Source organism: Phalacrocorax carbo, chromosome 3 (genome assembly GCF_963921805.1).
Source record: "Phalacrocorax carbo chromosome 3, bPhaCar2.1, whole genome shotgun sequence".
Classification (NCBI taxonomy): Eukaryota; Metazoa; Chordata; class Aves; order Suliformes; family Phalacrocoracidae; genus Phalacrocorax; species Phalacrocorax carbo.
The window spans coordinates 118,421,772-118,439,344 of NC_087515.1; the positions used below are offsets into that span (position 1 = coordinate 118,421,772).

Genomic DNA, 17,573 nt, shown 5'->3' on the forward strand with positions numbered 1-17,573 from the left:
GTACCAAGTGCATTCCTGACTTCATCTTCCTCTTCCATTTTCTCTTCTTGAGTGTAAACCAGAAAGGCACCAACACAGCATAGATTTCCACAGCTCCCTAACATGCAACTCTAAATATGCATTAAATAGATAACACCTACCCTGCATCAATTCTGATGATTTCATGGGGACTAGGCAGAAAACTTCTGAAAATCTTTCAGGTTTCTGTATCTGCCAGCATCTGGTACCTTTGAAAATCTGGCTGCAAGCCCTCAGCTGCCTCTCCACAAAGCATTGGCAAATGATCCTCAGGCAAGAAGGCAAAACAGACCAGTCTAATTTCTTTGCCCAAACTGAATGAGGTGCAAAAAAGTAGATAAATCAGCATAAGATGTTGAAAGGACTACTTGATTATTCTTTTAATGGTTTGAATGCAACAGTCTTAAGTCTTGTCCTAACAGGGAGAAAGACTTTCAAAACACAACATATAATAATAACAACTCTTAGCTGATCACGTCTCTTAAAATAAAAACAAATATTAAAAAATCCCAGGCTGGATGGAAAAACTTCTAGTTGAAGCAGGGCCAAACCAAAAACATGCTGGGGATGATAAAACTGCTTCCAAAAAGTTGCGCTGTCCAGTTTGCTGCCAAATGTTATAAACATGATTATAAACATTGCTCAAGTTTCTCAGTTTAAAATCCATGCCCTGTACATAGACAGTATTTCTTTCCTTCTTCAAATGGAACAGGAACAAGTATTTTCTAATGTGTGTTCCCCAAAATATTCCAGTCTAAGAATTTTAGGCAAATGAATGCATCTAGATTTGAGAGATGCACAATATACATGAGTGACTTAGACATGTGAAGGACAGTTTGTGTAAGCTGTATCATGGGATAGCACCACCAAAAAGTTTCTGCTGCTTCCCCCCAGCTAGGTTACCTGAGGGTCTGGCTCACGAATTCTGGAGGATTTAGCTGTTGTGGCTGAAGGCAGTACCAATCTGCACTCTCCACCCGACATCTATGCCAGAAGGTACCTCAGGGTGAGGACACAGCAAGGCCCAGCTCCGCAGCCCTTGCATGGCATGCACACTCTGCCTCTGCACTAATATACCACAGGTGTGCTGTGGCAGCAAAAAATATAGGCAAAACCACACTGCTGCTGCTAGAGAGGAGGGAAATTCTGGCTACGGGGAAGGTATACAGCATGACACAGGGACTGGTGAAATGGCACTGAGACTTCAGGAACGACACAACCCTCCTGAGCTGCACGGCAGCCGCTCTGCCGATGGATGCTCTCGTGGGTATTCAAGCAGAAAGGAACGGAACTTAAGGAAGGCACACTGGAAGCCATGACTATTGTTTTCACTTATTTAACTTCTGATCTCTTAAACAGTATGCTTAGATACTTACTTTTAAGCATGAAAATAGTTTTAATGGCTAAATTCCTGCATGGGCTTAGGTTCATGCTTTGCCCTCATCATGCGGGTAGGCATGAAGCTCAGCCAGGCAGCGGTGACTCTGCCTCATGTCAGAATTACTCTTCCCAAAGCATTATGTCCCAAGGCTGTTTAAAATAAACTCAGAGTAAAATTAAGTGCAACATAATATTCTTTACAATATGCTGGATTTGATAGGAAAATAGGATTAAATGTACTCATCCTAGAGCTCTGGTTTAAAACCTCTCCTGTTGTGTAGAGTATTTTCCTTCCAGCTACAGTGACATCTCCTGGAATGGCTTTAAACTTTGAATAACCTCTTAATATTTTTGTATCAGCAACTAGTCCTCCTTGGGTCACAACTTCTCTTACAGACTAAAACTGGTCAGTAATTCCTTCAGTACGAGAACACCATGAGCACAAAAAGGAATGTGCCATGCAGCAGCAAGGACTCCTGCTTCCTTGCTGGGTTTAGCACTGACAGAGGCGACTGCTCCCAGTGCATCTATAGACCAACATCTTGGTAATTCCTGCTGTTCATCGTTGCAAAAGCAGTGCTGTTAAATGCCATTTTCCAACTAGATTCTTGCATGCAACTCACCAAAGTCCCCTAGAAGCTCCACCCAGGCAAAGCTGTACTTTTCTGTTCCCTGCTACTAGCAAACATGTCCCACTTGCAGCATGCATTTTAGGGCCAAGATAATGTCCATATACCCCATGTAATGAGGATACTTTAAGATCCTGAAAGGCACTACTTTGAAGGTGTCTTCAGAAATCAGGGAGGATGCCAGCACTTCTGCAGACAGAAAGTCCATCCCAGTGCCAACCACCTGAACGCCCTTGGTCTCCGGCTGCCTGGGCGATGCTGGGGAGCAGCCAGCTGTGCCCTGGGAGGTGCTGGGGAGCAGGCAAACAGGGCCCCACAGCAGCAGGGTCTGGTCAAAGGGGACAGACAGCAGGTTCCCTATACCAGCTGATAGAGAAGGTAGTCAACAGTCCTCTACATGCTGCACCTAATAATCTGGCCTGGAAAACAAAGGTGGGAAGTACTGCAGCAAAAATCAATCTGTGTCACCAAGAAGAGGATTAAAAAATTTCTAGTCCTCAGTTGGAGGGTTGGATCCTATGCTATCAGCATCCCTCTCTGGCATGCTCTCCCCCAATGTGGTCAGCAGGAACCTAAGGAAGAACAGCCCTTCATCTGGCAAGGCAAAATCCTCAGTGGACTGCATATTATCTATGGTGTTGACTCCTTCTGTGGCTGCTGTAAAAAACCTTCCCTTTGCAAAAGAAAGGTGACTGTGTAATGAGCATGATCCTAACCCAATCCTTGCTGAGCCTTCACTTGTAGACCAAGTGGAGTCCACTCAGTGCAAATGGATAGACAATTTCCAGTCTAAAGCTTGCATTTATGTGTTACAGGTCAAAATTATTGCTGCCAACAGCTGGGTGTAGGAGTCCCTCATGAGGCACCTTCCTCTAGCATAATTTAGTAGATGCAAAAATATCAAATAAATCCCAGACTGAAGACTTCTTTTAATTCAAAGAAGGTGCTTATTACCATGAAACAAAGGAATTAAAATTAATTTTAACCCCAGGACAGAAGGAAGAATGAGAGTCATGAGACACGAGAGGTTTCTGAAGGTTCCAAGGAAAATCTGCCTTGTCAGTCAAGAAGGATTCATTGGGAAGATGCCAAGTCACAGATAAAAAGACAGCCCTCGTGGTCATGGGATATGCTGCGTTTGCAAAGCAGAACATAGTTCTTCTGAGACTGCCCTGTGCTGTTGCCAGAGCACAGGCCCACTGCTCTTGGAAGCAGACGCATGGCGTAAAATCTGTATTTGCCTTGGAAGCAGACACAAAGTGCTCTAAAACAGCCCAGCCGGCCGCATTGTGTGGGCTACGCGTTTTGTAACACCAAAACCAGCCACAGCCTATAATGCATTTTGTGAGACAGCTGAGCATAAGTACATAAATGTCACCAACGGAGCAGCAGGAAATGTGTGGTATAGTTGCAAAAAGGCAGTACTGGGAAACACGTACAAGCAATAAAGCTGGCGAGGTAAGAGCGCAGGAGGCAGAGCAGGCAGGAGATGCTTGGTGGAACCACAGCAACCCTGCAGATCAGGCAAGAAACGTGCCTGGCAAAACCAGAGCAACTTCCAGGTCTGAACATAATGCCAGGTCTGCCAGATGCGCCAGAGGTTTTCTCTTCATGGCAGGGCTGAAAAATACACAAACAGTGAAAATGAGCAGGGAAAAACGAGGATGAAAGAAGTTGCCAACTTTGGAGCTCCCCTCCCTCATGGAAGGGTCCATGAGCCTGGCCACTTCAACCTCCTGGCGGGACTGCAGGGACTGCAGCCATCAGTGCTAACCATGTGGCTTCAGCTCCAAGACATTGAATACCCCTAGCTAATGAAGGCTTAGATTGCTAAAGACTAATTGTTTGAATATGTAAAGACGATGACTGATGACAGAATGAGGATTAGAGAATTGCTGAGGTTGGAAGGGGACTCTGAGAATCGTCTAGTCCCACCCCACTGCTCATCACAGGCTCAGCTACAGCAGGTTGCTCAGGGATGGGTTTTGAATATCTCCAAGGGTGGAGACTCCACAACCTCTCTGGGCAACCTGTTCTTGCTGCCTGACCACGTGCACCATAAAAAAAGAAAAAGCTTTTTCTTATGTATACATGGAATCTCCCATACTTCACTTCATGCCTGTTGCCTCTTGTCTGCTCACTCGGCAGACCAGAGCCAACCAGCCCATCAGGTGCTCATAGACATGGATGGGCTCTGCGGGACCCACTCCAGAATGTCCAGAACTGCAGGCAGCACTCCAGATGTGACACTAACCACTGACAACAAGTATCATTAATGAATGTCAACCTAGTATTTTGTTGTTTTGAAACCAGCCTAATTTATCAGTCTTTTAAACACTCCTGTATCACAGCGACTGCTCAGTTCCCTAACTCCCTCTCTCCCTCCTTCTCCCCCTATGTATATACGCTTTCAGTTGCGACAGCACTTAAGCCTCAAACCTTTTGTGAGTTAGGCTGTTATTATTACTGGTACTTCACAAAAAGATAATCCGATGCAGCACGGGGAGCCAGCCAAGGCTGCTCCGCAAGCCAGGGCAGAGGCAGGAGCACAGCATCCACCTCCTTCTTCTGCACCAGCCCGTCATGGAACAAAGACTCATTAAATGTACTGATCTGGCTTTGATAAAACGACCCCAGTTCATATTCAGGTTATGAATGTCATTTTTTTAGTTCACAGGCCTGCAAGAGCTAACAGGCCTTGTTTAACTGTCAAAGAGCTCATTTTGCCTGCAGCGCAGGCCTTAATGCCAACCATTACCTCATCTACATTTGTGACACTCCCCTCTGCATCAATATCAATGCTCATGATTCAAAGGAAAAAGACTGCTGCTACTAAGAAGGAAGCTGTAAGGCAGGCAGAAATCCTTCCATTTCTGCTTTCAATCAAAATGCCTCTGCTCCGATGTTTGCAAGAGCAAGCTGCTGAATTTACTCTTGTCTTCTGCTCTCAAGGCAGTCGCGGTACCAAAAAACCGGAGCTCTGCCCAGCTTTGCAACTGCAGATCAAATCCAGAGCGTGCCAAGCGTGACATGTGCTAAATGCAATGCACGGGAACAGCGCGGAGGAGATACCTACGTTGCCTCCCTCCTTCCTGCACGGGCGAGCCTTGGCTCAGAAGTTACAAAGGGCCGGCGCTCACCAGCAGCAACATGGGGGTAAACAAACACAGCACTAAGAGGGGGGAATGCTTGGGGCTGAGTTTTCTGGTTTTGGTTTGCTTTTTTTTTAAAAGCAAACTATGCTATTTATAAAATCCTCTGATGGCCAAGTTGATGCATCTGCTGCAGGGTCTCAGTTACCACTAGGCAGAGAAGCAAGATGACCTCAGTCTTTTCTCCTCAATGCACTCAACCACTCCAGGTTCCCCTGCAATCAGAGCAGCTAGAGAAAGAAGGGGTCTGCTCGGTCTGTCAGACATCATTCCTGCAAGAGCAGGGTAAGACTTTCCAACAACAGGGGTATAAATAGACACTTCACTGACCAAAAGGTCAAGAGAAAAGGCCATCTAATACCCACAGTGTTCATGCCAAATTATTCCAGCCACTCAGGACCCACGCTGGCCTTTCAAGCAGACTTTAAAAAGTTAAAAAAACCCCATTATCAGTCATAAAAAGACTGAAATCCTGATTGCCACAGTCCAGTGGAGTTGGATTCTGCATCTTTGTTCTGGGTGTTACAGAGGAAATTTGAAGTTTTGGCAAAGTTACCCCGTGCTCTAGCAGCACCTTGTCCTCCCCGCGGCTCTTCCCTCGCCACACCACCGAGCCCGGGCTGGGGGCTGCCTGGAAAGGGGCCACTCAGCTCCACCTTCCCCACCCAGCGATGGGAGGGAGGGGAACACAGTGCTTCAGTTATGAAAACCAAACCCAACTTTGAATTCGGTTTGCAAATTTAGTAATCTGAGATGATTGCTAACACGTGGGTTTTTTTGAAGCACAGAGCCCATATTGTTGCCTCTGGCTCAGGAAGTCCCTGACCTCTGTGGGTGTGGGGAGGGACAGGGGGGGATTGCCCTGTGCTTGCCCTGTTCCTGAGCTTATCTGCCAGCAACTGATATGTGCAACTGCCAGAGGGAGGACACCGGGCTATGGGAGCCTTCAGCCAGCCTCCCTACAGCTGGCCTTGCTGCCCAGAAGTTCTAATTACACTTTGCACGTGCTGTGATTGCACCCACTGCATCCCTTTTTTGTCACCTTCTAAGCAAAAACATAAATAAATTGCATGTTCTTGCCCCTCTCAAGGGTCCCACGCAGGGCACCTGTTGCTCTGACCAAGCTTGCAGCAGCTTTGGGTGCCTGCCCAAAACCAGACCTAAACTGAATTTCTCCCTTACCTCTGCCAGCCTTGTGCCACATGGGAAGTTGACCCTGATTTTTGAAGCTTAGAAAACAGGCTGAAAAGGGTATCAGCATTAGTACACTCATCTTTCAACAGAAAATGAGTAAAGAGACGTACCCTGCCCCTGCCACGCATTGTCTACAGGGAGGAAAGTTGAGCTCGCATGCCAACAGCATCTGGAAGGACTGTCCTCTGATGATTTACCCTTCGTGTTATCTGCATACAGGAAAAGCATATTTTTTAAAATAAAACACACACCCCCTCTAATCTAAAATATAATCACATAGGTATATTCACATTAGTAAAACCAATAAATCATGCCTTTATCTGCTCCCTATGTTGTAATGCCTGGATGTTATGTAATTTAAGCCACACATTAATCTATGCTGCTCATCACAGTCATTTAATTAATGAAGGCTGGACGAGGACACTACATGCATAAGTTATTAAAAACAACCCACTTAGAAGCAGCTACATGAACAATATTCAGAGATGTAAACTTCCAACACATCTCTGTTGGGGGTGTAAGAAGGGAGCTATAGCTCCTGCAGAACAAAAGCTGCATCCAGTGTACCCAGCTCCAGTTCCTACTGATTTCAGTGGGAAAGCTTCTGCTCATTCTAACAGAAATCCATAATTACCAAATTAATTACTCAGAGAAAGAGCACAGATGAGAGAGAGCTGCTGGAGGAGAAAGAAGAGTTAAAGTTTTTCTGATTATTATTTTCAACAACTGAAGCACCCAGTAGGATTTACATGCCTCCCTGAATGACTCCCTTTAGCCCCTTTCTAAGGCCTGTACATAAAAGACTAGTGTTTTCTTCACTTCTTCCACAAACAACAGATTTTTTTTCATATCTATGATTTTTCCTTTCTTCCTTTCACTTGAAGAACTTAGGCAGTTTTGCTCTCTGTCAGCTTGTTTTTTTGCTGCACAAAAGCAGATGTTAACAAGTATTTCTCTCTGTCAAGTACTTGTACATTAGGAACTGCTTCAATCCACTGATGCAGTGTTGGAAAACAGATGATAAAATATGGCATGTATTATACTGACTACTGTGTCTGGCTTTAGAAGTGAATTTCAGCTTTCTGGCTTACACCACACATGCTATTTTGTGCATGGATATCTACCTATATGTATCTATGCTTACCTTTAGCATCTCTAAAAGATTCAGGACCAGACTTTGTACTCATCAGTCAGCTGGACCTCCAGACAAATTTGACTGTCTGGTAGGCAGAGAGTGTGTGAAACAGAGCCAGGCAGTGAGAAGGACTGACAGTTGCAGAAAGGCAAGGCAAAAGCCAGAAACAAGGCTCAAGATTAATGCAAATCCAGAAAATGCTCCATCCTTCTCAAGGCCATGCACGGAGAGGCTCAAGCTGAAAATCCCTCGCTGTGCTGAAGAGGAAGCCACTGGCTAGGCAGCCTCTAACAGGGCCTCTCCAACCCAGGCGTTTGCTCCCTCCCTCAGTCTGAAATTCTCTGAGTGTGTTGGTCATCAGAATGCAACAGAAACCTTCTGTGCGAGTAAACCTAACAGAGAAAGAATTTGCTGGGGAGGCAATATTTTTTTTTTATTTATTCCAAGATGAGACATGAGTTTGGAAAGCGCTCAATAAAATGTTCTGATGTCACTCCTTAAAACACTGGTAGCGCTGGATCGCAGATGTAAGCAAGCTCTACAAGGGAGAGTGACTAATGAAATGTTGCTCCAAGGGAAAAGACCCATATGTAAGCAGTGAGAGTACTTTTAAGCCAAGCATCTAAGAAAGCGATAGAAGAATTCAGATAGAAGTCCAATGTGAGACCACTCACCTAACTCCCTGGACAGCTCTGATAACATCCCAAAGGTCACAGTATAGGATTTTACTTCTGCAATATCCCATGTTCCTGCATTTAAAAAGCAAACAAACAGTAACCCGAAAGGCAATGTCACATTCACAGCCAGCGACTGCAGTTTCTACCCAACACTCCCAATCTCATTACAGCCCTTCCACAGTCTCTCCATCCAAAGCCTGCAGCCACTCCTGTTGCTGGAGAAGAATCAAGCAAGGAGAAATTATCGTCTATGGACAGAGGGAGTCCAGCTCAGTCACCGCGTACACCTTCTCAGCCCTTCAAAGTGTACGTCACACCAGCATGGCACACTTCTCTGGACTTAATCAAATTCCTCACTCACCTGAATTGATGTTCCCTTTATGCACAACTGGCAGAAGTTGTCATCATGTATCAGCTTGGAATTTGGCCTTTTGAAAGCATTACAGTAAAAAATGGTACTAACATACTCCCTCCATCAACCCTATACTTTGCAAAAGCAGAACTCTAGCAGAGAAAGCAAATCATGTAAGGACAACCTAACACCATTTTCTGAATCATCATAGTACTGGATTACTGCTACTGAAGGTGTCATCATACAGCCTTATATACCAAATCAATCCAGCCATCAAGCTTGATTAATCAGTGAGATTGTAATGAAAATCAAATGCTTTTGAAAATTAACCAAAAAGGAGTATTAACCACTTTAATGTTTAACTTGTAATTCTCCCACCCCACCAAGAAGTCCAGAAGAGAGATATAAAGGTCAATTTATCACGTAGTTATTATTTATTGCTATTGCTCTAGAATCTACAGTATCACCACAGTAGAAATAAAATGCAAGACATAACTTTGCCATAAAATTAAACCATGATGGGAAAGAAAAGTCACCAAATACCACCAAGAGGACGATATCAGCATCTCCTAATCTTTAGCCTAATGGCCTGGCAGTCCGTCCCTTCACTGCTTTAAAGGTGTCGGAAGGTTTAAAGATGCAGTTTCCCACCTCCAGCTTCTGTTACACAGAGAATGTCCCAACAGCACAACTGAGACCCAAAGTAGCTCTAAATGACCTTGGTTGGACTCCAGCAAGGGGTGAATCAGCTAGGAAGCTGGGGAAACTGTGTAGGTACAGCATAGCACTGACGTGAACAGACTACTTCCAGCTGTCAAATACCCAAACTGATTTAAGAATACCCCGCCTCATACTGCTTTGAAACACACAGATATACCCTGAAGCCTAACTCTGTGTGTGAGCATCCTTGGAAGGAAAGGCTTTGGTTCCTTAGCAAAGGAACCGAATACTAAATACCTGTGGGTGGAAAACAACTTGCACCCAACAGGTAGTCTGCAACACAGAAGAAATTCCTGTCATAAAGATCCCTCTTTTCACATTGCTGGAAAACAAATGACAGCAAGCAGGGTTCAAAGGGGGTGGACAACACACGTGTGCAGGACAAACGTCAGTGGGGCTGTACTCAACGCAGTAATTCATGAAGCTGTCTCACCGCAATGCTTGAACGCTGACACTCACCTACGTTGGAGAAAACATCCTCTTCTAACTGGGAGGGCACCGATTCTTCCCGTATGGCTCCTGAGGCCTTCAGCGCGGTCCCACACTCTGCCTTGGCAACAAGAGCACCTTTTCCACTGCCACTGGTGTTCTCTGTGAGTGGCCACACTGCTCCCTTCTCATCCCAGTCAAAGCCTGGCTCAACCGCCGAGCTACCCAGGGGCGCCCTGCTGGGATCTTCTTGGGAATAAACATTACCACAGAGTCATCATTATTTTTTATTACAAGGAATAGTTTTTACAGGGAAACAACACAGCAAAGCTTGATCTAAAAATCAGATGTAATGGCTATATTCCAACTGAAATGATTTACGGAAACAATGACAGTAAAGCAGAGCCCCTGGGATGGGACACTGCAGCAGCAAATGTGAAGGCCATGTCAGAAGGAAGGCACCACACAGTCCAGCAACGTGTCCCCCAGGAGATGACCCCGCACCGCAGAGGCCTTGGGCATCCCTCCCTGACTGCAAGGGTGGCTCAAGGCCTCCAGAGTCCAGCTGGGGACCCAGAGCCGCAAAGGGAGAGAAAGAGGACAGAAGAGCCTCCAAGAAAAAGGAAAGCAAACCTCATGGATGTTGGTAGTTCAAGGCTGCTAGAGAAATCAATGCTGGGCATGTGGGTATTATAAATAATGACAATTATTTACGACGTCTTTTGTTCCAAAGGACTCCCAAAGCACTCTAGGACTCCATTTTCCTGTGACTCTGGTTGGGAGGGGACACTGCTGGCAACAACCCCACCTTCACACACCTTAATGATGCTGCTGCTGCTTCTTTCCTGCTAGGAAACAGCAGTCAGCACTTGGGAGGGTTAGGGCTTTTTCCTGGAAGAGCACATTGCACTGCTTTGTAAATGTCCATACTAAACAGGACCACCATGATCACCTGGTTGAGCCTCCTGCACAACCCAGGCTCAAGGACTGCAGCAAGGACTTCTGATGCTTCAGCTGCAACTTAGCCTCCTGAGCTTCCTTGTCCTGGGGCAGCAAAGCACTTAACTCCTGCATGGGCTTAGTGTTAAACCATGCGTGGTTAATCTTCTGCACATGCAGCTGGTACCAACAGCGGATACATGAATAAAGCCAAATGTGGACCCAACTACTCTGCTGGCGAGCAAGTAGAGATCTCAGCACCATAAGCCCTTAGAGACCGTCATGCAGATATTTAACTCTTGATTTATAGAATCCAAATAATAAAGTGGTCCCAAATGTCTATGTATTTTTAGAGTAAAATTTGCTGTTCACTTACCCCATTTTAAAGTGCTGAGAGCACTTTAAGATAGTCTTATTGCAGACAGAGCATGAACACCCACGTTCATCTAGCTGTGTCTCCAAATCCCAAACTTCCATCCTAGCTTCTAGATTACTCTAATATATTAAACTTACAGGTTTGCCTATTATATTAATAATTCTATCACAGATAATTAAAACATGTCCAAATACCTTAATTCCACGACCTGCTTTCATACAGCAGTTATATAACATAATTAGTAGAAAAGTATATAGGCATAAGTGCATGGCAGACACTTTGAAATCCCCAGAGGAAAAACAAGGAGTGAGCGCAAAACATTGTTTCATTTTATCTCATTCGGATATGAGTATATCCCCCCTTTATAGTTGTTTACTCTGAGCAGGCCTGGATTAAAGAACCTGACTGGAACTGAGAAAATTACACAGGTTTTTATACATCCATTATCAGAAAACTTCTTCTGTCAAGTCACGCAAAAATAACTAAACCACATTACACCAAACCTTTAGCAGCTCTCACATCTAATACACATTTGCTTTCAAAGTCCTATGGGTAATACTGTGTGTTTTAATGAAACTCTGGAGTAAAAGGCAAGCTCTGAAGAAAGAGCTCCCAAAGCTGTCTTTTCCTAAGTAAATAGCCTAAGTAAGTGCAAAGATTTTGCTGCTGAATGACAAATAGAGCAAACAGAAAGATGCTGGGAAGTGAGAAGGGGTGACAAGCCCAGACAGATCAGGTGTGTGAACTGAGCCTGTACATTTACCTTTTTGTTTCAGCCTTTCCTTCCTTAAGTGTCTCTTTTCTCGGCTGCTGATCTTGGTCTGCCAAACTCCTACAACACAGAGCAAAGTTCATTTTCAAGCTAACAAGAAACCTCCTTTACTGCCTTTACTGCTTAGTACCAAGGTAAATAGCTATCTGATTCTGATGCTGGCTGTAAAAGTGGCATCAGGGCAGCAAGTGCTGCCCTGGTCTCATGCAGCATCTCCCCTGCATGCAGCGTTTGCTGCCTCTGCAGAAATGCATTACATAAGAAATCCCCATCGCAAACCTGTCTGTCATGTGCCCTGACTCATGTAACTGCACATATTCTTCTGTCCTTTGTGTCAGCCTGATGTGACACCCCTTTCCCTCGGGGGAGATGTCACAACAGAGTATCAACCACCTTGTATGTCTGACAGCAAAGAGAAGTTCATGAAAATCTTAACCATCAAACAAGGCTTCAATTTACTGGCTTTCTCTAGCCCTGAACATACCCTAAGACTTGTTCTGCGATGTGGAGACCCTCTGCCACGCAGCTGATTTCCACATGCATTCACTCACGCTGATGGGGCCACATTCTGCCTCCATCCATGCTCTCCATGACCCAAGAAGTCAGGGGAGGGACTGGCACAACTGGTTAATGAAGAAAAAACACAGTCCACAGATGTCACTTGAGACAAATATCTTCCTTTTCCGAACCATCCCTGAATAACGCATGAAACAGTTCAGCTGGCTCATCTGTTCAGAAAACTAAACATGTTTGAAGAAAGCCTCTGCTGTTTCCCATTCTCCTCCGGCAGCCTTGCACTCTGCTCCTGACACAAGGGCCCCCAGGGAGGACTCTGGTCCAACAGCAGTGAGGGCTTCTCTTGCTCTCACCACCACACTAATCACATTATAATCTTTTAAGCCCAGAAAAGCTTAGAATTTGTTGTTTTCAATATGACCTTTGGTGGGGGGGGCGCAGAGGGGGGCTCATGGGATGCAATGTATTTTCCAATGAAATTCCAGCTGCCTGAGCCTTGCTAGCCTCTGCCAGATTTCTCTGCAGATTTGCTTGCAACTAAAGATCTTGGCTCCGTTCACGGGTGTGCTAGAAATTGGCTGTATATTACCCCAGAACCTTTAACAGCCTCAGTCATGGGCACAACAAAATGCTGCCTGGGAAGACCACAGCTTCAGCTGTGTATCAGCACGGCAAAGGCCACAGGATTCGAGTAAGAGCATGAAGACAGGACCTTGCTACCCAGTGGACCTCTGGCCACTTCAGAGATGCTTCCTCATCTGCAAATTTACCATCCCTGTCAATGCCATAAGGACCTGAGAGGTGTGGCAGAAAAGCACATGGCCCCTGTCCGTGTAGTTATATGTGGTAAGGAGCAGGGGATAGAAATAACTCTCAGACTAGCAATTTTTACCAACACTAGAATAGTAGAGAAGACTTCCCTTTTGAAATACTTCATCCCATGTTATTATTTGCTAATATAAATCAGATAACAGACGAACCACATCTATTTTTACCTTCTTCCTCTTGCAGTTTGTCTTTTTCCACAGCAAGCAGATCTTTTGGCAGCTCCTTGTCTGAGCACTGGGCTTTCCTCCTCTTCTTAGGCTACAGTAGACAGGAGATGCATGGCAGAAAGATAAAAGAGGTATTCATTACACTTCATCGTGAAGAAAAAGAGAATCAGGGCAATAGTTTTGAAATGGAGACCACATGGTGGTACTCAGAGAGCAGTAGGTCACTGGAGTCTTTAAGTGGGTGCAAAAGTCTTCCTGAGCAAATTCTATTGCAAACTCCAAACCAATGAATGCTACAGCTTTTGGCCTACAAAATTTGACTCATCTGCTAGGTTAGAAAGCTCACATTTTAATTCAGACACCTGCTCTATAGTAAGACTTGCATTCATCATTCCTATGTCCTAATTTTCTTACTATAAAGGAGGAAAAACTAAAATGATTTACCCCCTTTACAATCAGCAATGCTGAAATCAAGAGTTAGGACCCTGCCTAGGCTTAACCAAAAAAAAACCCCATGGAACAGCCTATTTTTAAAGGAGGTATCTGTAATTTTCACTAATCTGAAAGGGCACAGCAGTGGCTGAGGCCAATTTCATGTGGCTTGACAAAACAGTAGAACTAACCTTAAGCCTTCAATTTTGAATGTTCTAGTTTTAACACAGTAGTTTTTGACTTTTCCAAGATGGGATACCCCTGCCAGGAACACGCTTCCCTGCCCAGGCTGGGGGGCTGCTCCTCACTTGGAAGTATCTGTAAAGCACAGACACTTTCCTCCACACCAGTAAGAGTGCTCAATGCCCAAGATAAAACCCATGCCCAGACCTAAGGAAACGTCCCATCAGAGCTGGAACTGAAAAATTGGAGATCCTAGTTCCCACTTCTGGGCTTGGACCATGACACCGTCCCACTTGTGGTGGCCGTGACAAGCATCACAGTGTGACTGTGCCAGAGCGTTACTTGGTCTTATGGTCCTAAGTCATTTTTTAAATGCTCCAACAACAGGAACAACAAATTATCTTTAGAAAAGGCTACCAAATAGGGAACATCTTTAAAACAAGTGTGTCTTGAAAGACAATATATAAACTCTAAAACTCTTGCTGGTACCTTGAGGAGCTTTTTCTCTCTGATGTTGACGGATGTTACAAGCTGGCCATTCACTGGAACCTGGAAGACGGACAATAAAAAAATGCATCAAGAAATATATGTGTACATGTGTGTATATGTGTAAATATACACATGAATACAATTACTTCAATACCTTCCTATAACACACGTGATAGGCTGAAGGACACAGCTAAATAATCCCCAGTACAAATCTGGGCTAAAATTTGTGGCCTTGTTCCAATTTGAGTTAATTTATTCCAAATTAATTAGTGTTAGCTATCCCTTATGAATGGAAACCCAGAAACTCCACATAGATTTATTCCAAAGCAGATATATTTGTGGTTTATCCTAAGATTTGTCTAGGATCAAAGTTGTTTTTCAAACAGGGTAAGCCTGTCTTTAAAAAGCAGCATAGACAGGAGGCGGCTTATTTTAATTCTTGTTTACTGGTTGGGGTGGACCTTCTGTGCCCCCTCAAGACTATCTGACCAACTAAAAGAATACCTTTCATCCTTCCTAGATCCTGTAAAGTAAACTCTGAAAGTTTAAGGACTTTTCACATTACAGTCTGATTAATGTCTCGGCTGTCTCAGAATTCAGTGGCAATGACCAACTTCCAGCCACAGGGGTGGGAGGGTGTAAATCTGCAGCTGAGACAGCAAGGGCTGTGCCAGCAAGGGCCACTGCACGCAACACCGTGGCAGCAGCATCCAAGAGAAGGCAGAACCCCTTTGACAGGTGCCTTTCTTTCCCCCTGACACACACAGGAGCATGTGGCTGAATGTATGGCACTGCTCTCCCTTGCCCCGGCTGCCCTCCTTGTGCAGTGCAACCCCTGTTCAACACTGCCCACGTTTCCTCCAGTCCCATCAGACCTCTTGGGATGCTGAGCTGAACCCACAGCTCACAGCAGGGAGTTTGATCCAGGCTGTCACTGTAGTCCTTGACCCATCTTCCATCTCTGCCTGGGGCAAGGGGCAAAGGGAGCCCCGACGCCTGGCAGGTGAGGACAACCCCGCAGGGACCAAAACCCTGGCTGCAGCCCTGAACTGTCCCCTCGGCATCGGGAGACAACGGGCACCCTCTCACAAGCTGGTGACAAAGGGGTTTCGGGTGCCCGCAGTCCTCTAGGGGAAGGGAAGACTGCTGATGCTTCCCACGGTCTACTCCTTCTCCCAACCCTCACAAGTCATTTTTGTCCCAGAGAGACTGTGGCAGAGCTTAACCACACGCACACTGCAAGATGAAACCTGCTCTGATTCGGCTGCAGAGGAGCAGTACCCGCTCTGCGCCGCCACAGATGCCACAGATGCCGTTAGCAGGGCGAAGAATAACACGTGCAATTAATGAAAAAGAGAGATAGAAATCAGCACGCTCCACCAAACACTGTACGGTAAATTAGGAAAGCGAAATCCTGGTTTTATTTTTAAGAAAGCTCACTGGGTGGCCACATCCCTTTAGGCGATGGGGACACCACCCCAGATGCGAGAGGCAAAGACTCAGAGCCACCTTGTGACCGGCAAGATTATAGTTCTCACACAGGCACATGGGGACTTACGGAAACTCCTTTCCACAGAGCAAGAACTTTTTGTGTGTTATCCCAAAGACACTCCAAAACATCATCAGGACTCGAAGCAGCTTCTTCTGAGAGATGAACCAGAGTTATTTCTTAGACACCAAAAAAAAAATCTCTGCTGATGTTTGCAGTGATTAGTTAGCAGCAAATAAAATGCTGTGGGTGATTGCCCATGCCTGTCCCCAGCAAACCCAGCAGGGCTGCAGTCCTTCAGCCTGTCAATGCTTAGTTCTTTGGTATTTTGAAGACATTTTAGAGAGATTTTTCACAAGTCTTAGAAAGGTCTGATTTGACGTGCATGTTAAAGACAGCACAACAGGCACCTGCGCACTGGCCAATGCTTTGCCCTTGGAGGTGCCTGCTTGGAAATTTGGACCAGTTACAAACTCGTGGTGTACAAGGGTGTAGCATGGACCCAGCAGGCTGGTGCTCAACTGACCCCCCACCATTATTCAGAGGAGCAGCCCCAAAATTGTGGACTTTGCAACATACCACAGACAACAGCAATTCTGGGTCTTCCAGTAAAATACCAGAGTTAACAGGAGCCAAAAATCTGCCTAATTACATCAGTAATTCCACCAGCTTCAAATTGTAAGCTTAAACCAAGTGGTCCACACCTCTTTAATCTTGCTTAGCTGTCATTTGGTATGTTCACAGTTATATTCTTCTGAACACTAGCAAAATAATTTCTTCTGTGTTAAAACCCAGCAACGTTTTGTAACAGTTAGCAAGGCCATCTTTGGTTTTTCCCACAGGTAGTCATCTCTCTTCTGAGACTCTCAGGTTCCTTTACTAGACGCACTCCATAAACCCCGCCACAAAACGGACCATTTTGCGTATCCTGCTCCGCTGAAGGAAAAAAATCCCACTGTGCCTGAAGCAGGGAGGGAAGCAGCCTCTCACATAGGATGGGAGACATAAAATACATGATCAGGGGAATTTTGGTGAAAATTTGGACCCCTTAGATAGGGAAGATCTTGAGCTTACATGATTCTTTCTTAGCATATGCTTCTGTCCAGTCAGATGTGTGAAAATAGAAATAGATCATATCTTACTGAACAACAATTTCTACAAAGTATAAAATGTTGGGGGCAGGGTTCCACTATATGACACAGGACTTCAGGAAAACTGAATTTTATAGCATGAGTACACGAAGGGATTAACTGGCAGAAGCCACACAACATGAAAGCGCAATATTCCTTTCCAATCTCAACAAAGCCTGGTGATGTCCCAGTTCTCATAATGAGACCTTCAACATTTCTCAAAGCTTTGCAAATGGACCTCCCAAACTAAGCCACTTTCAGCAAGACCGCCACCATCAGCAACAGAAACGGCAGCACCGACTTACGAAGGAAGGAGGAGGATGCTTTTTTGCCTTCTTTCAGACACACACAGAGGATAAGAGACATCCTACCTCCTATTACCCTCTCTTTACTTCAAGATACTTCTGCAAGCATGAGGGACTACACGCAAAGACGCAAGGAGGTGTCAAGATTGAGGACATTCAACTGTGTTCCTCCCCCAGGCTGCCATAAGCGAGCACAGCCTGAGGCTGTACAGTGCCCTCACAGAGGCTGGGAAAACTCCAGAGGGAAAATGGTGAGTCCAA

General features: G+C 45.2%; 1 protein-coding gene across 2 annotated transcripts in view; it reads right to left on the minus strand.

Annotated features, from left to right (window-relative positions):
- LOC135312681 (protein LYRIC-like) overlaps positions 1-17,573 on the minus strand; it is a 31,361-nt gene that overhangs the window by 5,655 nt on the left and 8,133 nt on the right. The window contains exons 2-7 of one of the 2 annotated variants that reach the window (XM_064448108.1): positions 14,389-14,448; positions 13,285-13,375; positions 11,765-11,833; positions 9,717-9,932; positions 8,183-8,257; positions 6,484-6,582 (exon numbers count right to left, since the gene is read on the minus strand). In XM_064448108.1, coding sequence (XP_064304178.1) covers positions 6,484-6,582; positions 8,183-8,257; positions 9,717-9,932; positions 11,765-11,833; positions 13,285-13,375; positions 14,389-14,448 — 610 coding nt within the window. Of the gene's footprint in view, positions 1-6,483; positions 6,583-8,182; positions 8,258-9,716; positions 9,936-11,764; positions 11,834-13,284; positions 13,376-14,388; positions 14,449-17,573 lie in introns of both variants that reach the window. The other variant, XM_064448107.1, reaches the window with a different exon arrangement.